Source organism: Bos mutus, chromosome 22 (assembly GCF_027580195.1).
Source record: "Bos mutus isolate GX-2022 chromosome 22, NWIPB_WYAK_1.1, whole genome shotgun sequence".
Lineage (NCBI taxonomy): Eukaryota > Metazoa > Chordata > Mammalia > Artiodactyla > Bovidae > Bos > Bos mutus.
This window is the reverse complement of record NC_091638.1, coordinates 48,337,346-48,353,883: the sequence shown is the minus strand read 5'-3', so window position 1 is coordinate 48,353,883 and position 16,538 is coordinate 48,337,346. Positions and strand designations below refer to the sequence as shown.

Here is a 16,538-nt window from a genome sequence, read left to right as displayed (position 1 = left end):
CGAGACGGGTGGAAAATGTGCCCCACACCCGCCCTGCCCTCCCCTCCCCTCCCTGGCATTTAGTGGCCATGGCCAGTGACCAACCAACACCCTTCAAATGCTGGGGCCACTTGGGCATTCTCTTTATTGGTGTTTCCCAGGTGTGAGTACAGAGTCCCTGGGCTGAGGGGCCAGGGCTGTGGGGCAGGGGTGGCATTTCCCAAGGCGGCAGGTGAGAAGGTGTGTTCTGGCATAAAAAAAGAGTTCTTGGGAAAACAAACAAACAAACATTTCTTGGGAAAAGTTCCTGTGTCCCAGTGGTGCCTGTGGTGAGGGATGGGGTGGCATGCACTTCTCAGCCAAAGACACTCTTGGCGGGTCCAGCTTTGGGCTTCTCAAACACGGTCTCAGCGCCAGTCCGGGCGCGGCTGAACACCGACGGGGCGGTAGAACCAGCTTGCTCTGCGGGAAGGATGGGGAGGAGGTGGGTCAGGGGCAGGCCTGGCTTCCTAGAGAGGAGAGGCCCCCACTGTGGTAAGCACCACCTCGAGCCCACAAGCTCTGAACTCTTAGAACAAGGACTCGTGGGACCCTCCCGCCCCCAACCCATCCTCCTTCCCACAGACACACATCTGCATCCAGGCCCCCATCGTCCTGAGAACACTCACCACACTCCCGCATGACCTGGTAGGTCTTGGACTTGATTTCCTGGTTCTTGGTCAGGTTCCCTCGGGCCCCCTTCAGGTCCTCCTCCTTCACGGGGGGCCGCTTCTTCTTGATGGGGGCTTCCTGAGCGCCAGCCTCGGGGAGCCCAAGCCTCATCTTACAACCTGAGGCCTTGAGGCTGAGGGCCCTTTCCCGCCACCACGCCTTGGCCCAGACCCCTCTTCCCTGCTCACTTAACTCCAGTCAATTCAAGGCATCACTTCTCTTCCAAGAAGCCTTCCTGACTGCATGTCACACACCCCCTACCCCAAGTCTCCATCCTTTCCCCAAAGACCAGGAGCTCTGGGGCCGTGGCTGTCACAGTCTCATACCATCTGTCTGCCTGACCTCCCTGAGCCCTGGCGTTCCAGGGGAGGCAGAGCCTCCTGTGTTTATGCCCTGAGCTCAGCTCAAGACACAGCTGCCAGAGTTGACAGCGTCTATCTCCCCCACCCCACCCCCGCCCTTGGCACCAGCAGGCCCTGAGCTGGGCCCTCCTACCTGGGACATGGTGGGTGCTGTGGGGAGCTGCTCCCTGGCAGGCAGTGGCTGTGGAAGAGATTTAAGCAGCGCCCAGCCCTCTGGGGCTTATATAGTCCGCTTGCCTGTCCCGGGAAGTCACTCCCCCTCCTCTGACAGCTCCCCGATGATTCAGATCCACGCAGCCGCTGGCTTCAGAGTTTATTCTTGGAGATGATAGGGGCTTCTGAGCACTTCTGCCTGGGGGGCTGCAGTCCTGGCGACAGTAGACAGCTGGGGAGACCCCGTACCCTCGGGGACAGCTGCTCTCTTGTGGGAGGGAGGCACTGGGCCTGGCAGCAACTTGTGTTTACGAATGCAGGTCGTGTAACATACATGTGGCTGTCCGAGCTGTCTATCTGCGATAGTCCATCCCAGCGTGGGGGTGTCCCCGAGGAAAGGGAGGGCCCTGGGCCAGGGTGGACAACTCTGAGCTTGTTTTTCTCTCTACCCTCTCCCTGGATTCCACAGGAAAGAGACTTTCCAGCTCCACATGGCAGCAGGGAGGAGGCTTCCTGCATCTGCCGCTGGGGAGCATGTGTTCACGGCCAGCTTGCTGAGCCATCACACTCAGAGCATGGGGCCTGCACCTGGCTCCCAGGTGGAGAAATTGCAGCCAAGGGAAGCCTGGGAGCTGCCCCATCAACAGTTTTGCTGATGCCCCCATTCTCTGTCCAGCTCCCAGTGCAAGTTTATTAGGAGAGGGATAAAGGAAGGGGAAAAGTGCCCAGGGAAGGGCTGGGAAGAAACCATGAGGCGAGCTGGAGGAAACAGCACAGAGCCTCTGACTGAGATGAGGTCACTGAAGGGCAACTGGCCCAAGGATATTTAGGTTATGAGAGGGTGGGCAACAGTGAAGCCCACTCCAGTCATAGACAGACGGACAGGGACCCTGAAGGTCACTTAACTCTCCTCTGCTAGTTTCAAACACCCAATTCTTGAAGGGGAGACCCCCAGGGCACATGGCAGGGCTCTGGGCCTGGGGTGAGGGCAGGAGTGAATGTGATGTGGATGGGCGCTCAGGGTCTGTCCTGTTGGGTCGAACATACCCAGGCTCCTTGTCAGTTTGTGATAGAGCACATTTTTATCCTTGAAGGCTCCAAGCAGACGGAACCAACCAGGCACTGACGTTTGGCTACCTGGAACGCCATTCCATTGCTGTCAGATCTCATCCCACCCTAATTCCCCCTGCCTGGTTTTGGCTCTGGGAGGCCAACGCGAGCCCTGCCAGGTTCCATCTGAGACGAGTGCTGACATGAGGAATGCCTTCAGACAGTTGCCGGCACGAATCCAGGACTCCAAACAGGGACCAAGAGGCACTGAGGACAGGCCTGGCCTGTGCTGCCAGCTCCCGGTGCTTCAGCTCTGCCTCCACAGCCAGCGCTGCCCAGGGAGGCACCTGCCTTCCAGCCCTGCAGCCTCAGGAACAAGGATGTGGGATGTTCACGCCTTACACCCCATCTCTAAGGCACCACACACTCCTGATCGGGGGGAGACAGAGGAGCTTTCACTCGCATTAGTAGGAAAGACGAAACGGCGTGAGCGTGTTTGTTTTTTTCCCCTCGGCAGGTTTTGGCTCCCACGTCCGCCATGAGGAGAGGTCAGATTCATTCTCACCCTGTTTTCTGGGAAGAACTTTCTAACTCACTCGGGACATTTTCTTGACCCCACTAAGCTGTTTCAGCTCCACAGAACACACAACCAACAACCAACCACAAGAGTGATAGCTTCTTTTTTTAGAAACTGTAATAAGATGTCAAACTTTATTGTAAACCATTTTACAGTGTAAGTACATCATCTTCCCTTTCACTTCAAAAATGTGTTTCTGTGACTCATAACACCACAAATTGAACCACCTCCACTGGGAGGCCATGGTTTGCTCACATAGGTCTGACTCCTAACAAACTTCATGAAAAGAGAAACCAAATTAAAACAACCCACCCACCCCCTCAGGAGCTCAAAGGCCCTCCCCCAAGCAAAGCTCCTTGGAGCTACCAATGTTTTGCAGGGTAAAACAGACAGCTCTCTGCTCCTCGCTGGAAGTGTGTGACACTTCTAAAGGCCAGCCTTGCATCCTCCAGGGTGGCTGCTCTGGCTGATGGTAAGTTCCCAGAGTCATCCATGTTCACCTGGCTGCAAAACGGCCAGTGGATTGCCGTCTGGAGGGCAGAGTGAGATGCTGACACCTGCTGCTCCCTCCAGGCTCCTGGGGCAGCCTTCAGTTGGGGACTCTGGGCTGCAGCCTCTAGGCCCACGCTGCCGAGGGGAAGAAACAATTTGAATTTGAACCTTTACATATATTCCCTTTACAGGCATGGTCAACATTAACCCATGACTCCTTGTTGCCAGGAAGAGGCACAATTTAAAGCTTGAGGCTGGAGGCCACCAGCGTGCCTGAAGGCTAATTAGTGGGACTTCACATGGTAGGCCTTTGGACTGAACAGACCAAGAAGCCACTGTTGCCGGGGATCTCATCAACATTCCTCCTTGCTACTGACAACATCCACTGGCAGCCAAAGGGAAAATGGGCAATGGTGGTCTCCTTCATTCAGACGGTAGATGTGACAATTCTACTTCATCAGGTTACTTCCATCAGTTACAAGAAACTTGTTCCTGGCCTTGCCTTACAAGTTTCTATGAAAGGTGGCATGGGGTCCACCTTTGTCTGAGATCCAAATTCAGACAAACCAGATGGACAGCACACAACATCCAGCTGGTGTTCTGTGGCTTCTCAAACATGACAACGCTTGCCTTAGGGCAGGTGAAGGGCTGCACCTCATAAGGCACCTTGGGGCAGTTGGAGAGAAAGCTTACCCCAGGGAGGGAGGCCAGCCGGGAATTAAGTCCTGGCCATGGCCCACCGTACCTACTATCTCGGGACAGTGCACCACAGAAAAGAACTCAGTAACCACAGGAGGCACTCCTGGGGGATACAAACTTTGTGCATGTGAGTGTGCACAGAGGGTAAGGCCAAGCATGCCAACGATGCCCTGTATAACTAGACTCTGGTCAATGTCCATGCCCTAGGTAGCCAGCTACCACACAACTGCCACTCAGAGACTAAACTCCTTTGAAAATCAGGATACAGGGAGAAACCACCACTTGCGCACTACCTCTTAGTCCCCAAAACCTACTGCCCAGCAGGCACTGGGATAAGCAGATCATCTGGGATCTGTATAACCCAGTCTCTATCCTTCACAGCCTGTGTGTCTCCTGCCCACTGTTGCTAGTTTGGAAACATCAGGATCTGAAGACTGAAAGAAAAGCTCAGATTCTGGGCTCAGTGAGGTGCAGGAAACAGCTGTGACCACAGGTTATTAAAAACGAAAGGCAACGGGAAGACAAAGTAAGGCGAGTCAGCGATGCCTACCACCTACCAGGACCAAAGTCGGGCCTGGTCTTCCCAGTGCAGAGCTGCCCACTAACATAGCTGAAGGTTGGAGAGGGAAGAGCATGGGATGAGAATAGGGTGAAGGGACAGTGGAGATGGGCTGCAATCTCACCTTCCTCTCCTGTGGCCACTGGCACCCACCCAAGCAGAATCGCCGCCCATGGCAGTTCAGGTCCAGGTTCCTCTGGCCCTCCTGCTTCTGGACTCTTAGAGAATGACAGCTGAGAAGTCCTCTCCAAAGTTTGTGCCCTTACGACCCACACAGGTGGGACTGCAGGAGGCAGAGGATAGACCCAGGATGCCTGGTTTAACACTGTGGCTCACATGTCACAATTCAGACCCAACCTGCTTGACTGAAACACATTGTTATGTAGGTCTAAAAGGAAGGTTCTGGGTGGTGTGGGCTCCCTGCACTGATCTCACTTCCAGCTCGCAACTTCGCCATGAAGTTCTCTATTCCTAAACTTTCAGGCCAACCCTGGGCTGGGACAAAACACCGGGCTGCTTTGCCTTGCTGCTCCCACAGCAGGCAAGTACCTGGGTCAGCCCACTCCACTGCCGGGCAGCAGACTCCCAAAGCCACGGGGCCTATGCTCATTCTGAGGAGTGGGGGCCACAAGTTTAGAAAGAAGCACTTCGTCCTGCCTGTGGATGCAGACAGCGAGCTCACTCACCTCCACCTGCCCCGCCCCATGCCCAGCCACCCTGCTGCTCTGGAGGATGTAAACAACAGGATCTCATGGTCAGACAGGCGTTCTCTAGACTGCTGCATAAGACGAGTAGAGCAACACTAAGCTGACAGGCACGGGGTAGCCTGAGAGGATGCTCCCAGAGGTGGGTCCAGAGTCTGGCTCTGAAGTTTGCACCATGGGAGGCGGGGAGGCCAAGACTGGGCTTTAAACTTCAGATGTGGAGGTTCTGAAGAGATGCAGGGGACAAACAGGAGTGGCCTTGGAGTCTCAATTTCTCTGGACACAATATCCTCTTATGCTCCCTTTTCAGTCACATTTCACCAGGACTCTAACTTGCCAGCTGAAGTAAGTGCCAAGTGCTGCTGGGCTCTGGGCAGAGCCCTTCCTGTTTCACCCTCACAGGCCCTGGATCCACATTTGGACCAGCTGCCTCCTGCTCAGGCCTGACCTCTGCAGAACCACTGACTGGGTTTGCTGATTTCAGATAAGGGCCCACCTCCCTTCCTACTGGAATTATTTACCGCATCGGATCGCAGATTACCTAACGATATTCCAAATAAAAAAACTCCCAACTTTTTCCTCCCACCAGTTCACGTCCCATGAAAGGCAAACAAACCCATTTCTTTGGGGGTAAAAAAGAGCTTTTAAATACAATAGTATGAAAATATAACTTAAACATATAAAAGTCAACAGCATACGGAAGACTTAAAAATCTATGTTTTGCCCATTAGTCCCATAGGAAATAAACACATACTCAAAAAACGTTAACACTGTGACAGCTCATAAAACCAGCCATAGAAATCAATAGTTACAAAAGCCATTTCGAGTAAGAAAGCGTCACAGCTCCAACTTGGTCAATGAGTAACTCAGCCCCCAAACATTTTCCGTCTTCACACTCCCCGCTGAAGCCCTGACGAGAAGCTCCACCCACGGTCCACGTGCAGGTAAGTCCTCAGCCTCAAGGCCACACGGCAAGACGCGGGACAGGGCTTCCGGGTCCCTCGCAACACCACGGGGACGACAACACAAACAGAACGCCTCGCTTGCATATTTGGTCAGTGTTTGTAGTGCAACTGAGAGGGGACCTCCAGCTGCCACGTGGAGCCGGCGGCCCCCCTCCCCGGGTCACAGTATCTGGGAGCGGCCGAGGCCGCGGGAGGAGCGGAGGTAGAAGAGGGGCAGAGAGAGGAGGGGAGGGAGACGCGGCCGAGCGACCCTCGGCTGACCGGTGGCCGGCCGCGGGCCCCCACCCGATCCTGGCTTGGGAATGCATCATACAGGCAGCCCGAAGCGGTGCTTCTTTTTCTTCGCAGGCTTCAGGGGCGTCAGTCTCCGGAGGTCCTCCTCCACGTCCGACTCCTCCATCTCGTCATCGGCTGAGATCAGGATCTGAGTGGTGGACAGGCATGGCCCTGAGTCACCGCCAGCGATGCCCTCTTCACCTGGCCACCCTGGACCCCCGTCTAGAACGCCAACCTGGCCAGGAGGCCTCAAGTGTCAAGTTGATTAACAGAGGGAGATGGGGAGGTCCCCCTTTACAGAGTGAGACGAGCTGTCCCTCGCCCGACCTTGTTTACACCACGTGCACCCCCACAGGTGCTAACATCAGTGCTGAGTGGACATGCCTCGCTGCTCCTGCTTCTCCATACAACCTCCGGCTGGGACCGAACCACCATCAGAGTAAACTTTGCATTAGGTCACACTGGCCAAAAAAGCCCAGTGTTGGCAATATGGAGTCCCAGGTCCTTGAAATTGGTTCAAATATAGCACAAGAGTACTGAAAAGTCCCTTTTTGAAAGGAAAACACCTGTGGGGCACACACAGCAGGGCCATTTCAGAGTGGCTGCTATGAGCCAACCTCACAAATTTCTGAAGACAAACAGGAGCCCTCTGCTCTTCTGAGCCCCTAGAACAACACAGCCACACAGCTAGGGCACCTGGAGCAGACAACATTCACTGCCCACCTGCCTGGCTGCTCAGGACTCAGAGCATCGGGGAAGGATGGGGACAGCCCAGGCCAAGATGGAGAGGCCCAGAGCACAGCTGTACAGGGGAAGCTTATCCTCCTCCAGGGCAGGGTGCTCTCACTACCCTCCCTGCAGGGCTTCCTGCCCCCAGTCCTGGTCCCCTGATCGAACACTCTCTCTGGCTCCCTATAACCTGTACAAACGCATGCCCATTCCTTGCTCTGGATCACAAACCACCTAGCCCAGTTAGCTCAGATCTTGGCCTATAACCCACTTCCTGTCATGCTATCCTACCCTCCGGAATACATGCTACTCTGGCCACAGTGAATTTCACATTATTACCCAAACACCAAACCACAGGACCATGACGCCTCAGGAGCAGCTGCTTCTGCCTAAAACGCTGTTTGTCCTTCACAACATTCACCATGTTCTTACAACCCGACAGGCTGGCCTCATCAAGATTTGAGGGGACGCCTAGAGAAGAGGCGACTTCCCTGGTGGCTCAGACGATAAAGCGTCTGTCTACAATGTGGGAGAATAAAGCGTCTGTCTACAATGTGGGAGACCTGGGTTCGATCCCTGGGTTGGGAAGTTCCCTGGAGAAGGAAATGGCAACCCACTCCAGTACTCTTGCCTAGAAAATCCCATGGATGGAGGAGCCTGGTGTCCATGGGGTCACAAAGAATCAGACACGACTGAGCGACTTCACTTTCAGCTAGAGAAGAGGCAGGCTTCCCCGATGTCTTCCACCTAGGTGGTTTTCAAAGCACTCTCCAGGATGCCCCAAGGGGCTAAACCAACTGTTTCAAGTTCTCACAGGGTTTGTCAAAGCCTCAATCTCAAAATGGGCTTCCTTTGTGGCTCAGCTGGTAAAGAATCTGCCTGCAATGCGGGAAACCTGGGTTTGATCCCTGGGTTGGGAAGATCCCCTGGAGAAGGGAAAGGCTACCAACTCCAGTATTCTGGCCTGGAGAATCCCATGGACTATGTAGTCCGTGGGGTCACAAAGAGTTGGACACGACTGAGCGACTTTCACTTCACTTCACTTCAATCTCAAAATATATCACTGCCTGCTAAGATGGGCTATGCAGGCTGGCTGTCACCTCATCCACAAGTGTGAAGGCCTCTCCGAGAAGACATCCTCAGCCATTTCTGTCACCCACACCCATAGTGCCATGCACCTACGGGCCTGCCTTGGACATACAACCTTGTCTCCTGGCTCCTATTTATGGCCACCAACCTCCCTGAGGTCCAAATGTTTCAACTTAGGAAACTTGAAAATAAGGGGAGATGAGGTTCTCCCTGGGAGGCCTAGCTACCCCCACAGAAGTTTCCAGTCAGTTTAGCCAACACTTCCCTTGCTCTGGAGAGATGGGCAGGGATTCAAACGCCTTGATGCTTAAAGGACAACCACGCCCACTAGTCCTTGCCAGCTTCCCTGGAACAGTGCCTCTCCTCCCTTTCCTGTCTTGCTCCACCGATGGAGGGGCTGCTGGAAAAGGGCCACCCTTCACCAGACGCTTCAGCTCCCAGCCTGAGGAAGGACCAGGGGACAGCAGGAATGGGTCCCAGCTGGACGGGAGCTGTCAGCTTCCTCTCCCTCCCACTGGTGGGGCTGTGACTCAGCATTCAAGAGACGGCCACATTCGAAGAGAGCAGACCCTTCCTGGGTCAGTGGCACGAGGGCTTAGCCCTACCTCAGACTCTGACTCCTCATGGGACGCGGCCCTTCGGTAGCGGACCTTGCTCCCGTTCCTTGAGTCCTGGTTGGCTCCTCTTTCTTCTAGCTTAGCTTTCGTCCTTCCCTTTCTCATGAGGAAATTGTCCACTACCCAAAACATCAGAGCCTATGGGAAGAAAAATGCAGGTCACTTTGGGATAACACACTTATGAAAGCAAAGGCAAGCAGCTCCCACACCCATCCTCCTCAGACCCGTTTCAGATCACAGCATTAAGAACTGGGGAGAGGAAGATATCATGCAGGCCCTTGCTCCCTCTCAGAAGTCAAGGAAGAGACTTCCAATCCCTGCGCCCTCTAAGAGTTTTGCTGCAAGGGGTTCTTGCTGATGACTGATGCACTCGGCAGAGCAGGGCCTAAGCCAAGGTCTCTGGACTCCTGGTAGGGGCTCCTCCCCTGAGCGGAGTCGCTGGTCGGCACACCTACCACATCTGTCAGCTCCAGGTTCCTTTGCCATTTCTTTTCTTATTTCCTAATTTCTAGCCAGTGTGCTTGTGAGTTTTTCTAGGAGCCCTGCAGTCAGGAAGTTTCTCTAGGAGCCCTGCGGTCAGGAAGTTTCTCTAGGAGCCCTGAGGTCAGGAAAATTCCTGACAGTCTTCATTCCTAACGGTCTTAATCTAGAAGTCACTGTTACATATGTGGCAGTTTCCTGGTAGGGAGGGCATGACAAAGATCCCAGGACCCTCCACTTTGCACAGAGGCCCCGGAGCAGGATCTGCATGTTGAGGAAGTAATTCGGATGTTTCTAGGTCTGGGGTGGGGATGAGAGTTGGCAAACAACTTGGCAAACAGAGAAGGTGTTTTCTCTGTCAGAATTTTGAAAGGAACACGGGAAGGCATGGAGCAAACAGAGGTTATGAAATGCAATAAGGCACTGACATTGACAAAGAAGGGGACGATCAGCATGACGATGGCCAGCTTCAAGTCTGGGTTTTCAATGGGATTCAACAGGGCCACCTGTAAAGAGAAGCAGACTTAGTGAGGTTGGGGGAAGACCACAAAGATAGTTTCCGGGAGGGTGGGGAGCGGTAGGGAAATGGCCCATGAGGCCCTGAGAGGAGGCTTTGCTAAGACACTTCCCTCAGAGCCCTGATGAGAACCGCACCTCACACCCAGGGCCACACAGTCCCCAGACTTGACTGCCAACAAGGGACCCCTTTGGAGCCCACTAGGAGCAGGTAATCCTTGAGTAGCTTTCCCTTGCTGTGGAAGTGAGAAGTGTAGGGGGACTGGAGGCTGAAGCACTTTACAAAGCTGGCACAGGGTAGAGTGTGGGCTTCAGCAAGTTGGAAAGAGTGAGGCTGGTGGACAGTCATCACAGATACTAGCAATGAGGCGCCGACCACTTTCTAATGGAAATCCTGCACCCCAACCACCTCCTCAACAACAGCTCCCAAAAGCCTTAGTTTATTTTTTTAAAAAATAAAACTCGGCCACAAATAAAACCAAAGATCTGAGCTACTTTGGCTGGTTTCCTGTGGGCAGTGGAGTCTTATCTGCACAGCCCTGGGGCCAGAGGGCAGTGTTAGGAACCACAGGAACATATGACCAACCACTGCCTTTGCCACCAAAAGGCTTGATTAAACCACTGGCCAAGAGAGGTGAATGAGGAGGCACCTGCAGATGCAGAGAACATCTGCTGACAACACTTAACAGTTACCTGATGACGTAGGCAACTGCAGGGCAGGGACTGTATCTTCATGGGCTTTACATATGTCCAAGGCTTAATCTAGAGCAGATGTGTATAAGGGAGGTAGAAGGATGCTATATGAAAAAGTGACAAGTTACTGCTCTTGATACGTGGCCAGGAGCTGCCCCATCAGACCAAATCCAGGTACCTTCATGTAGTTAAAAAGAAAACCAATTTGGTTTCCCAACAGGGCTAGGGTGGGGATTGGGGAAGGGGGGAATACTGTCTTCCTTGACATCTCAAGGAGTTGGTAAAGAAGGGAACAAGAGGCAAACCTTCTTCCACTGAAGTATTAGGAGGACGATGAAAACGACAGATTTTTCAAAAATCATGATCACGATGTAAAGGGCACATTGTCCAACCCAGGCTCCACACTGCAGAGGGTCTCCTGCAGGGAGAGAGGGCTTGGTCACTGAGTCGCCTCCACCCCAATCACCCACAGCTCCCATGAGCCCTGATCCCCGCCTCCAACCCACGAGCTCCTAAATGAGCCCTCCAGAGCACCAAGAATCAGCTTGTCTTAAACAAACAAAAATCAGAGAATTCCTAATTTGGAGATACCAAAGTGGCCTTTCTTTCAGAGACTCTAAGATATAATTACAAGGCACTAAAGTTAGTAAGTGTCCATTGCTGGGGCTGAGAAAAGCTGGCTCTTTTTGTCCACTGGCAGCAGAAGCTGTGTTAAGCAAGACTGCTATTATTATCCACTGTTGATGTTTCCAGCGGCTGTGGTGCTATCCATCCTCTCCCCATCCATGAACGGGCTATGGTTTCTGAATCAGGAAGGCAGTAAACAACCTCTTTGTTTGCCTCTCACCCCTATCCCACTTCCGCCGCCATTCCCCACTCCCCCTCATTTTCCTGCTGCCCTTAGCCCTGCAAGTAAGAAACCTGACTCTGGGGGGTATTCAGATTCTGTCTAGGGGCACCCCAAAACACCTTGGACTGGGGACAAGGAAACAAAGAGAGAAGCCCCCCAGGTAAGGAGGCTGTGACAAACGTCTGTCTGTGATCCCGTCAGTCACTGTGCTTGAGAAACGGAAGAGGCCAGCAGTCCATACTGGGGGACACTTGGCCCCTCAAGCGCCTCCAGAATGATTCAAAAGGGACTTGATGAAGGGTGGAGGACCCCTCCAGTGAACATCCTCCATCTTCAGTGACAGGGAGAACCCATGAGATGGGTCCCTGGGGAGCCACACACCTTCAGCGCAGAAGACCCGAGGCGGGAGGCGGGGAGGGGGGTGTGCCCCAGCCACTCGGGAAGCCCTGCTGGAGCTGCTTGATCACGGTGGCCAGGAGGGGGCTGGACAGTAACTTCAGGGAAGACAAAGGCCCTGATCCAGGCCCCCCGAGGGATCTCTGGCTTCTGTTTCCACAGTGTCCGCAGAAATCCCTGTCTGGGGGTGGGTGCCAGCAGTCCCCAGGCCAACCCGCTGTGCTTGGTGGAGCCCCAGGGGAAGCCTTCCATAGCCATAATGGATACAACCCCAGGTCATTCCCTTTTCTGGAAAATCTCGGGAGAAGTGCACAGAAAACATGCAGAAAGACCTCAGTGCGTCTCCTGCGGTGTCCTATTTACTCTCACTTCTGGGTAAGACACATCTGAGCCAAAAAGCCATTTCAGAAGCGCAATCTCTCCTAGATTTTTACTGGAGTTTTGTAATCCTTTCGGTAAACTATCTGACGTTATTGAGGAAAGTTCTCAAAAACAGCAGCTCAAAATACTTGGCTAAAAACTGTTCAATGAAATGGGGGACGGTCAGACAGAGCACTGGTAGGACAGACGAATGAAGTGAGACTAGTGTGTTTAAAAGTCAACAAGACAAGTGGCAACAAATTTAATATCAAACAAAAATCTGCTTGCATCATGCTCACCCCATTTGCTCTAAGTCTTAATGGCAACAGAAGAAGAAAATGCTTTTCCTCCTGTTGTCCTCACACTACACCCTGAATTTCACTGCTGAGTTTCAGAGTCACCCCCCTTAGCTGCAGCTGCCTTTTTTTTCTTCAATGTAGATGCTTGAATAAGAAAGTTTTAAAGCAAAAAAAGAAAAGTCACATGTGACCCCATTGTCACAGACCATGTCCCCTGAGCATCCAGCACATAGCCACATAACCACCAGCACACGCGCTGGTTTTTCTGATTTGTTTTATCTGAGAGTCTTTCTGGCATTCCCCACAGCCTCATCTTTCAAGGACAGACAAGCCAGGCATTCTCGTGTGCCCTGCTTTTTATTACCACACTGGACACCCTCAGGTACTTGGGTGTTTTTGCTAGATTATTTCCTCAGGATAAATCATGGGAACGGGACCAAAAGGATGGAACTCATCTGTATGTAGAGAGGCTTCCAGAGGGAGGACTGGGACAGAGGGTGGTAGCAAAGCCCAAGCAACAGGTGCCTGAGAGACACAGACCGCTTCCAGGAATTCTGTCTAGGGAAGAGCAGCCTAGTCTTCAGACTGCGGACACCACCTCTCCCTGTACCTTGCCTTATCCCTCAGGGCTGCGTGGTCTATTCCCCACATCCCATGTTTTTCTTAGTAAGTTCACCTTCTTTTCTAGGGACCACAGGAATACCCAGAAAACAAGCCCCTCTCCTTCACTAGCCTAAGAAGAGAGCTCTGAGCCCTACTTGGAACTACTGCCTCAAGTGGACAGGCCAGTTAACAGGTACAGTAGGGAGAATAATGTCCACACCCTAACCCCCAGAACCTGAGACTATGCAACTACTGTGCAGAGGGGAGTTGAGGCTGCAAGTGCAATAACAGTGGCTAACCTAAGATGGGGAGAGCATCCTGGCCTATCCAGGTGGCCCAGTAATCACAAGGGCACTTAAGAGTGGAGAAGGTGTGAAAGGCCAGAGAGATATAATATGAGAAGAACTCAACCAGCAGTTGTGTGTATGTATGATCAGTTGCTCAGTCGTGTCCAACTCTTTGTGACCCCATGGACTCTAGCCAGCCAGTGTCCTCTGTCCATGGGATTTTCCAGGTAAGAATACTGGAGTGGGTTACCATTTCCTACTCCAGGGGATCTTCCTGATCCAGTTATCGAACTCAGGTCTCCTGCATTGCAGGAGGATTCTTTACCACTGTGCCACTTGGAAGCACTCAACCTGTGGTTACTGGCCCTGAAAATGAATGAAGGGGCTACAAGCTAAGAAATACAGTCACTGTCCAGAATCTGGATAAGGCCAGGAAATGGGTTCTCCTTGTACAGACTCCAGAAGGAACTAGTCCTGCTGACAATCTGGCTTTAGTCCATGAGACCCTTTGTCAGACTTCTCCACTACAGACTGTAAAATAATACATTTGTGCTGTTTTATGCCAATAATTTTGTAGTAATTTGTTACAGCAGCAAAAGAAAACATGCTAAAGCTGAAACTCCAGTACTTTGGCCACCTCATGCGAAGACTTGACTCATTGGAAAAGACTCTGATGCTGGGAGGGATTGGGGGCAGGAGGAGAAGGGGACGACAGAGGATGAGATGGCTGGATGGCATCACTGACTCGATGGACGTCAGTCTAAGTGAACTCCAGGAGTTGGTGATGGACAGGGAGGCCTGGCGTGCTGTGATTCATGGGGTCGCAAAGAGTCGGACACGACTGAGTGACTGAACTGAACTGAAGCCAATAATTTTGCAGTAATTTGTTACAGCAGCAAAAGAAAACAATAACAACAGGAACCAGGTAACTGAGAATAGCCACTATCCTTCCTCTGCCTGGGCAGGGAGGACCCAGATGCTCCTCGATAAATGGCAGCTTCACCTGGAAACACCCTGGCTTGAGGACTCCGGTTCCCAAAGGCGCAGGGGGTGGGATGACCCAAGGGCAGGGGTTGGGCATGTGGGTAGAGGAAGGTGGCACAGAAACAAGAGGCTCAAACAACCACTGCCACCTTCTTTCCATCTCTCTTAGGGATGCAAACAGAACACACTGGGAACAGGTGCAACCATAATGGCCCCCGTGTCGGGACCTGGCCTGGTGTCCACTCCCAGGCCACTGAGCAGCATGACTGGGTATGAGCAGCTCTCCCTAGCGCCGTTCAGCTACAGCTGACTTGAGAGTCCTGGCTTCCAGGAGGGATCTTAACAGCAGAGACGATCAGCAGAGCACTGTTCCTGGAGCTGGTGGGAAGATCGGGTATCCCCGTGTAGCAGCCAAGAGGCCCTCCAAGCCGTGCACTGCCTGGGTGAGCGTCACTCAACCCCTGTGGGTGCCCATCCTATAAATGAGGATGATGCCACTTTGGTCCATGTGCGCGTGGTCCACTTCTGTCCTCCATTCTAAGGAATCAATGACTTGGAGCTTCTCCACAGGGAAGACCCCGAGCCACAGGGGCACCCACTGTGTGTCGGACACTATCTTAAGTCAGTGACTCATCAGGCGTCAAGTAACAAGGCTAAGAAAAGCCCTCCCCTGAGCTCACCTCCCGTCAATGGAGACAAACAATTACTTAAGATTTCTAGAAATACCCCAGGCACTCACGGCCAGCTCCACGAACTGGCTCTCCCTTTGAATGCCAGTCTCTTGTGGGTCCTCCCCATCTTGGCCCATGTGCCCCTCATGACAAAGGCTCCACTGATGCCGTGCCCATGAATGGGAGCTCCTGGCCACAGACAGCAGGGCCCCCTGTGAAGGTGGGAGAGAGGTGGATCCCCAGAGCGGGGCAAGGATCAAAGAAGCCCCTCTTACCAGCAGCCCCTGAGGCCACATCCAGCTCTTTCTCTGGGGGTAGTAAGTAAAAGGTACCCCATGTGCACTTGGAGCCAGCATGAGGGCAGCTTCCTACCAACACTGTATCCCCACGGTCTGACAAGATGGAGTGGGTCAACACTGTGCCAGTATCCACAGGCCACCTGTTCTAGGCTGTCTCTGTGAGGGAGGATGCCCCTACTGTCCCTGGTGACTGTACCTGCGGGATGCCAGGTCGGGGGCCAGCCCACGGTCAGGTGATGGCAAGGTGAATTGGCCCTGGGGTGGGGGATAGACACTCCAGTCCTGACCTTGTGAGCTCCAGTAGTGGGATGGCCCAGTGACAGGACAAGTCTGGACATGTAGCAGAAAAAAGAGCAGCTCCCAAACTGAGAGCCACCCCTGTCTCTCCAGCAAGGCAGGCCGGTGGGAAGCATGGCGGAGGAAGGTGGCCTTACAGCCCCACAGGTAGGGCTGCTGGTGCCCTCTGCTGGAGGAAGGCCCTGCCCCCCTCCCTGTCTTGAGGGTGAACCCTATGGCTCCTGCCAGCAAGGCTGGGGACTTGGCAGTGAAGCAGGCACCCACCCACCTGCCTCACATAGGAGGATGGAGCTCAGGCTCCAGAACCAGCCTTTCCACCACACAGTGGACACAGCCACCGCTCCTGAAACTTCTCCAACCCAGCGGCCTGGAGGGCTGTACAGGGTAAGGAGCAGAGCCCCTCCAGGACGACCCCTCTACACCCCCGTCCGGTGTCCGTGCTACATTACCGTATTCGCCAAAACGCAGGGACTCCCACTGCTGCCATTCCACCAGGACGCTGACGGCGCGCACACCCACATAGATGAGGAGCATGCCCACGGTGGCATCCAGGAGGAAGTTGATGAGGTACCTGTGAGGAGAGGACACGGCGCACCATCAGGAAGCACCACCTGGGGAGCAGCCACCAGGGAGCCAGGCCTCATGTGCTTCCTGGGTCAAGGTCAAGGCTGGGGACCCGGGCTTGTCTGGCCCTGCTCTGGGAGGGGGAGCCTCCATGCGGGGGAGGCTGTAGGGGTCACTTCAGGGAGCCCAGGAAGGCCTCCCACCCTAGGACAGTGCCCTGCTCAAGGAAGGTGGGAGAGTGATAAGAGACTCAAAAGATCTCAAGTATTCCTGCCAA

The 16,538-nt window shown here is 53.6% G+C and overlaps 2 protein-coding genes across 3 annotated transcripts in view; both read right to left on the bottom strand.

The window, feature by feature from the left end:
* Positions 1-98: 98 nt before the first annotated feature.
* On the bottom strand, positions 99-1,482 carry MUSTN1 (musculoskeletal, embryonic nuclear protein 1). Of its 2 annotated transcripts, XM_005896482.3 has the most exons (3): positions 1,186-1,482; positions 648-780; positions 99-441 (listed from the first exon to the last, which is right to left on the bottom strand). In XM_005896482.3, exons 1-3 carry the CDS (start codon positions 1,192-1,194, stop codon positions 335-337), a joined length of 249 nt encoding a protein of 82 aa, XP_005896544.1. In that variant the 5' UTR covers positions 1,195-1,482; the 3' UTR covers positions 99-334. The 2 variants fall into 2 exon arrangements, with proteins under 2 accessions (XP_005896544.1, XP_014333932.1); XM_014478446.2 differs by lacking the exon at positions 1,186-1,482 and having other exon boundaries at positions 648-1,062.
* Positions 1,483-2,952: 1,470 nt separating this feature from the next.
* STIMATE (STIM activating enhancer) overlaps positions 2,953-16,538 on the bottom strand; it is a 54,184-nt gene continuing 40,598 nt past the window's right edge. The window contains exons 4-8 of the mRNA XM_005896481.2: positions 16,147-16,268; positions 10,957-11,069; positions 9,871-9,948; positions 8,951-9,100; positions 2,953-6,675 (exon numbers count right to left, since the gene is read on the bottom strand). Coding sequence (XP_005896543.1) covers positions 6,559-6,675; positions 8,951-9,100; positions 9,871-9,948; positions 10,957-11,069; positions 16,147-16,268 — 580 coding nt within the window. The 3' untranslated portion in view covers positions 2,953-6,558. The remainder of the gene's footprint in view (positions 6,676-8,950; positions 9,101-9,870; positions 9,949-10,956; positions 11,070-16,146; positions 16,269-16,538) is intronic.

Coding starts and splice junctions, on each gene's coding strand:
- MUSTN1 (XM_014478446.2), bottom strand. CDS start 801: ATGAGGCTTGGGCTCCCCGAGGCTGGCGCTCAGGAAGCCCCCATCAAG. Junction 442..647: donor CCAGGTCATGCGGGAGTGTG/GTGAGTGTTCTC, acceptor TCCTTCCCGCAG/AGCAAGCTGGTTCTACCGCC.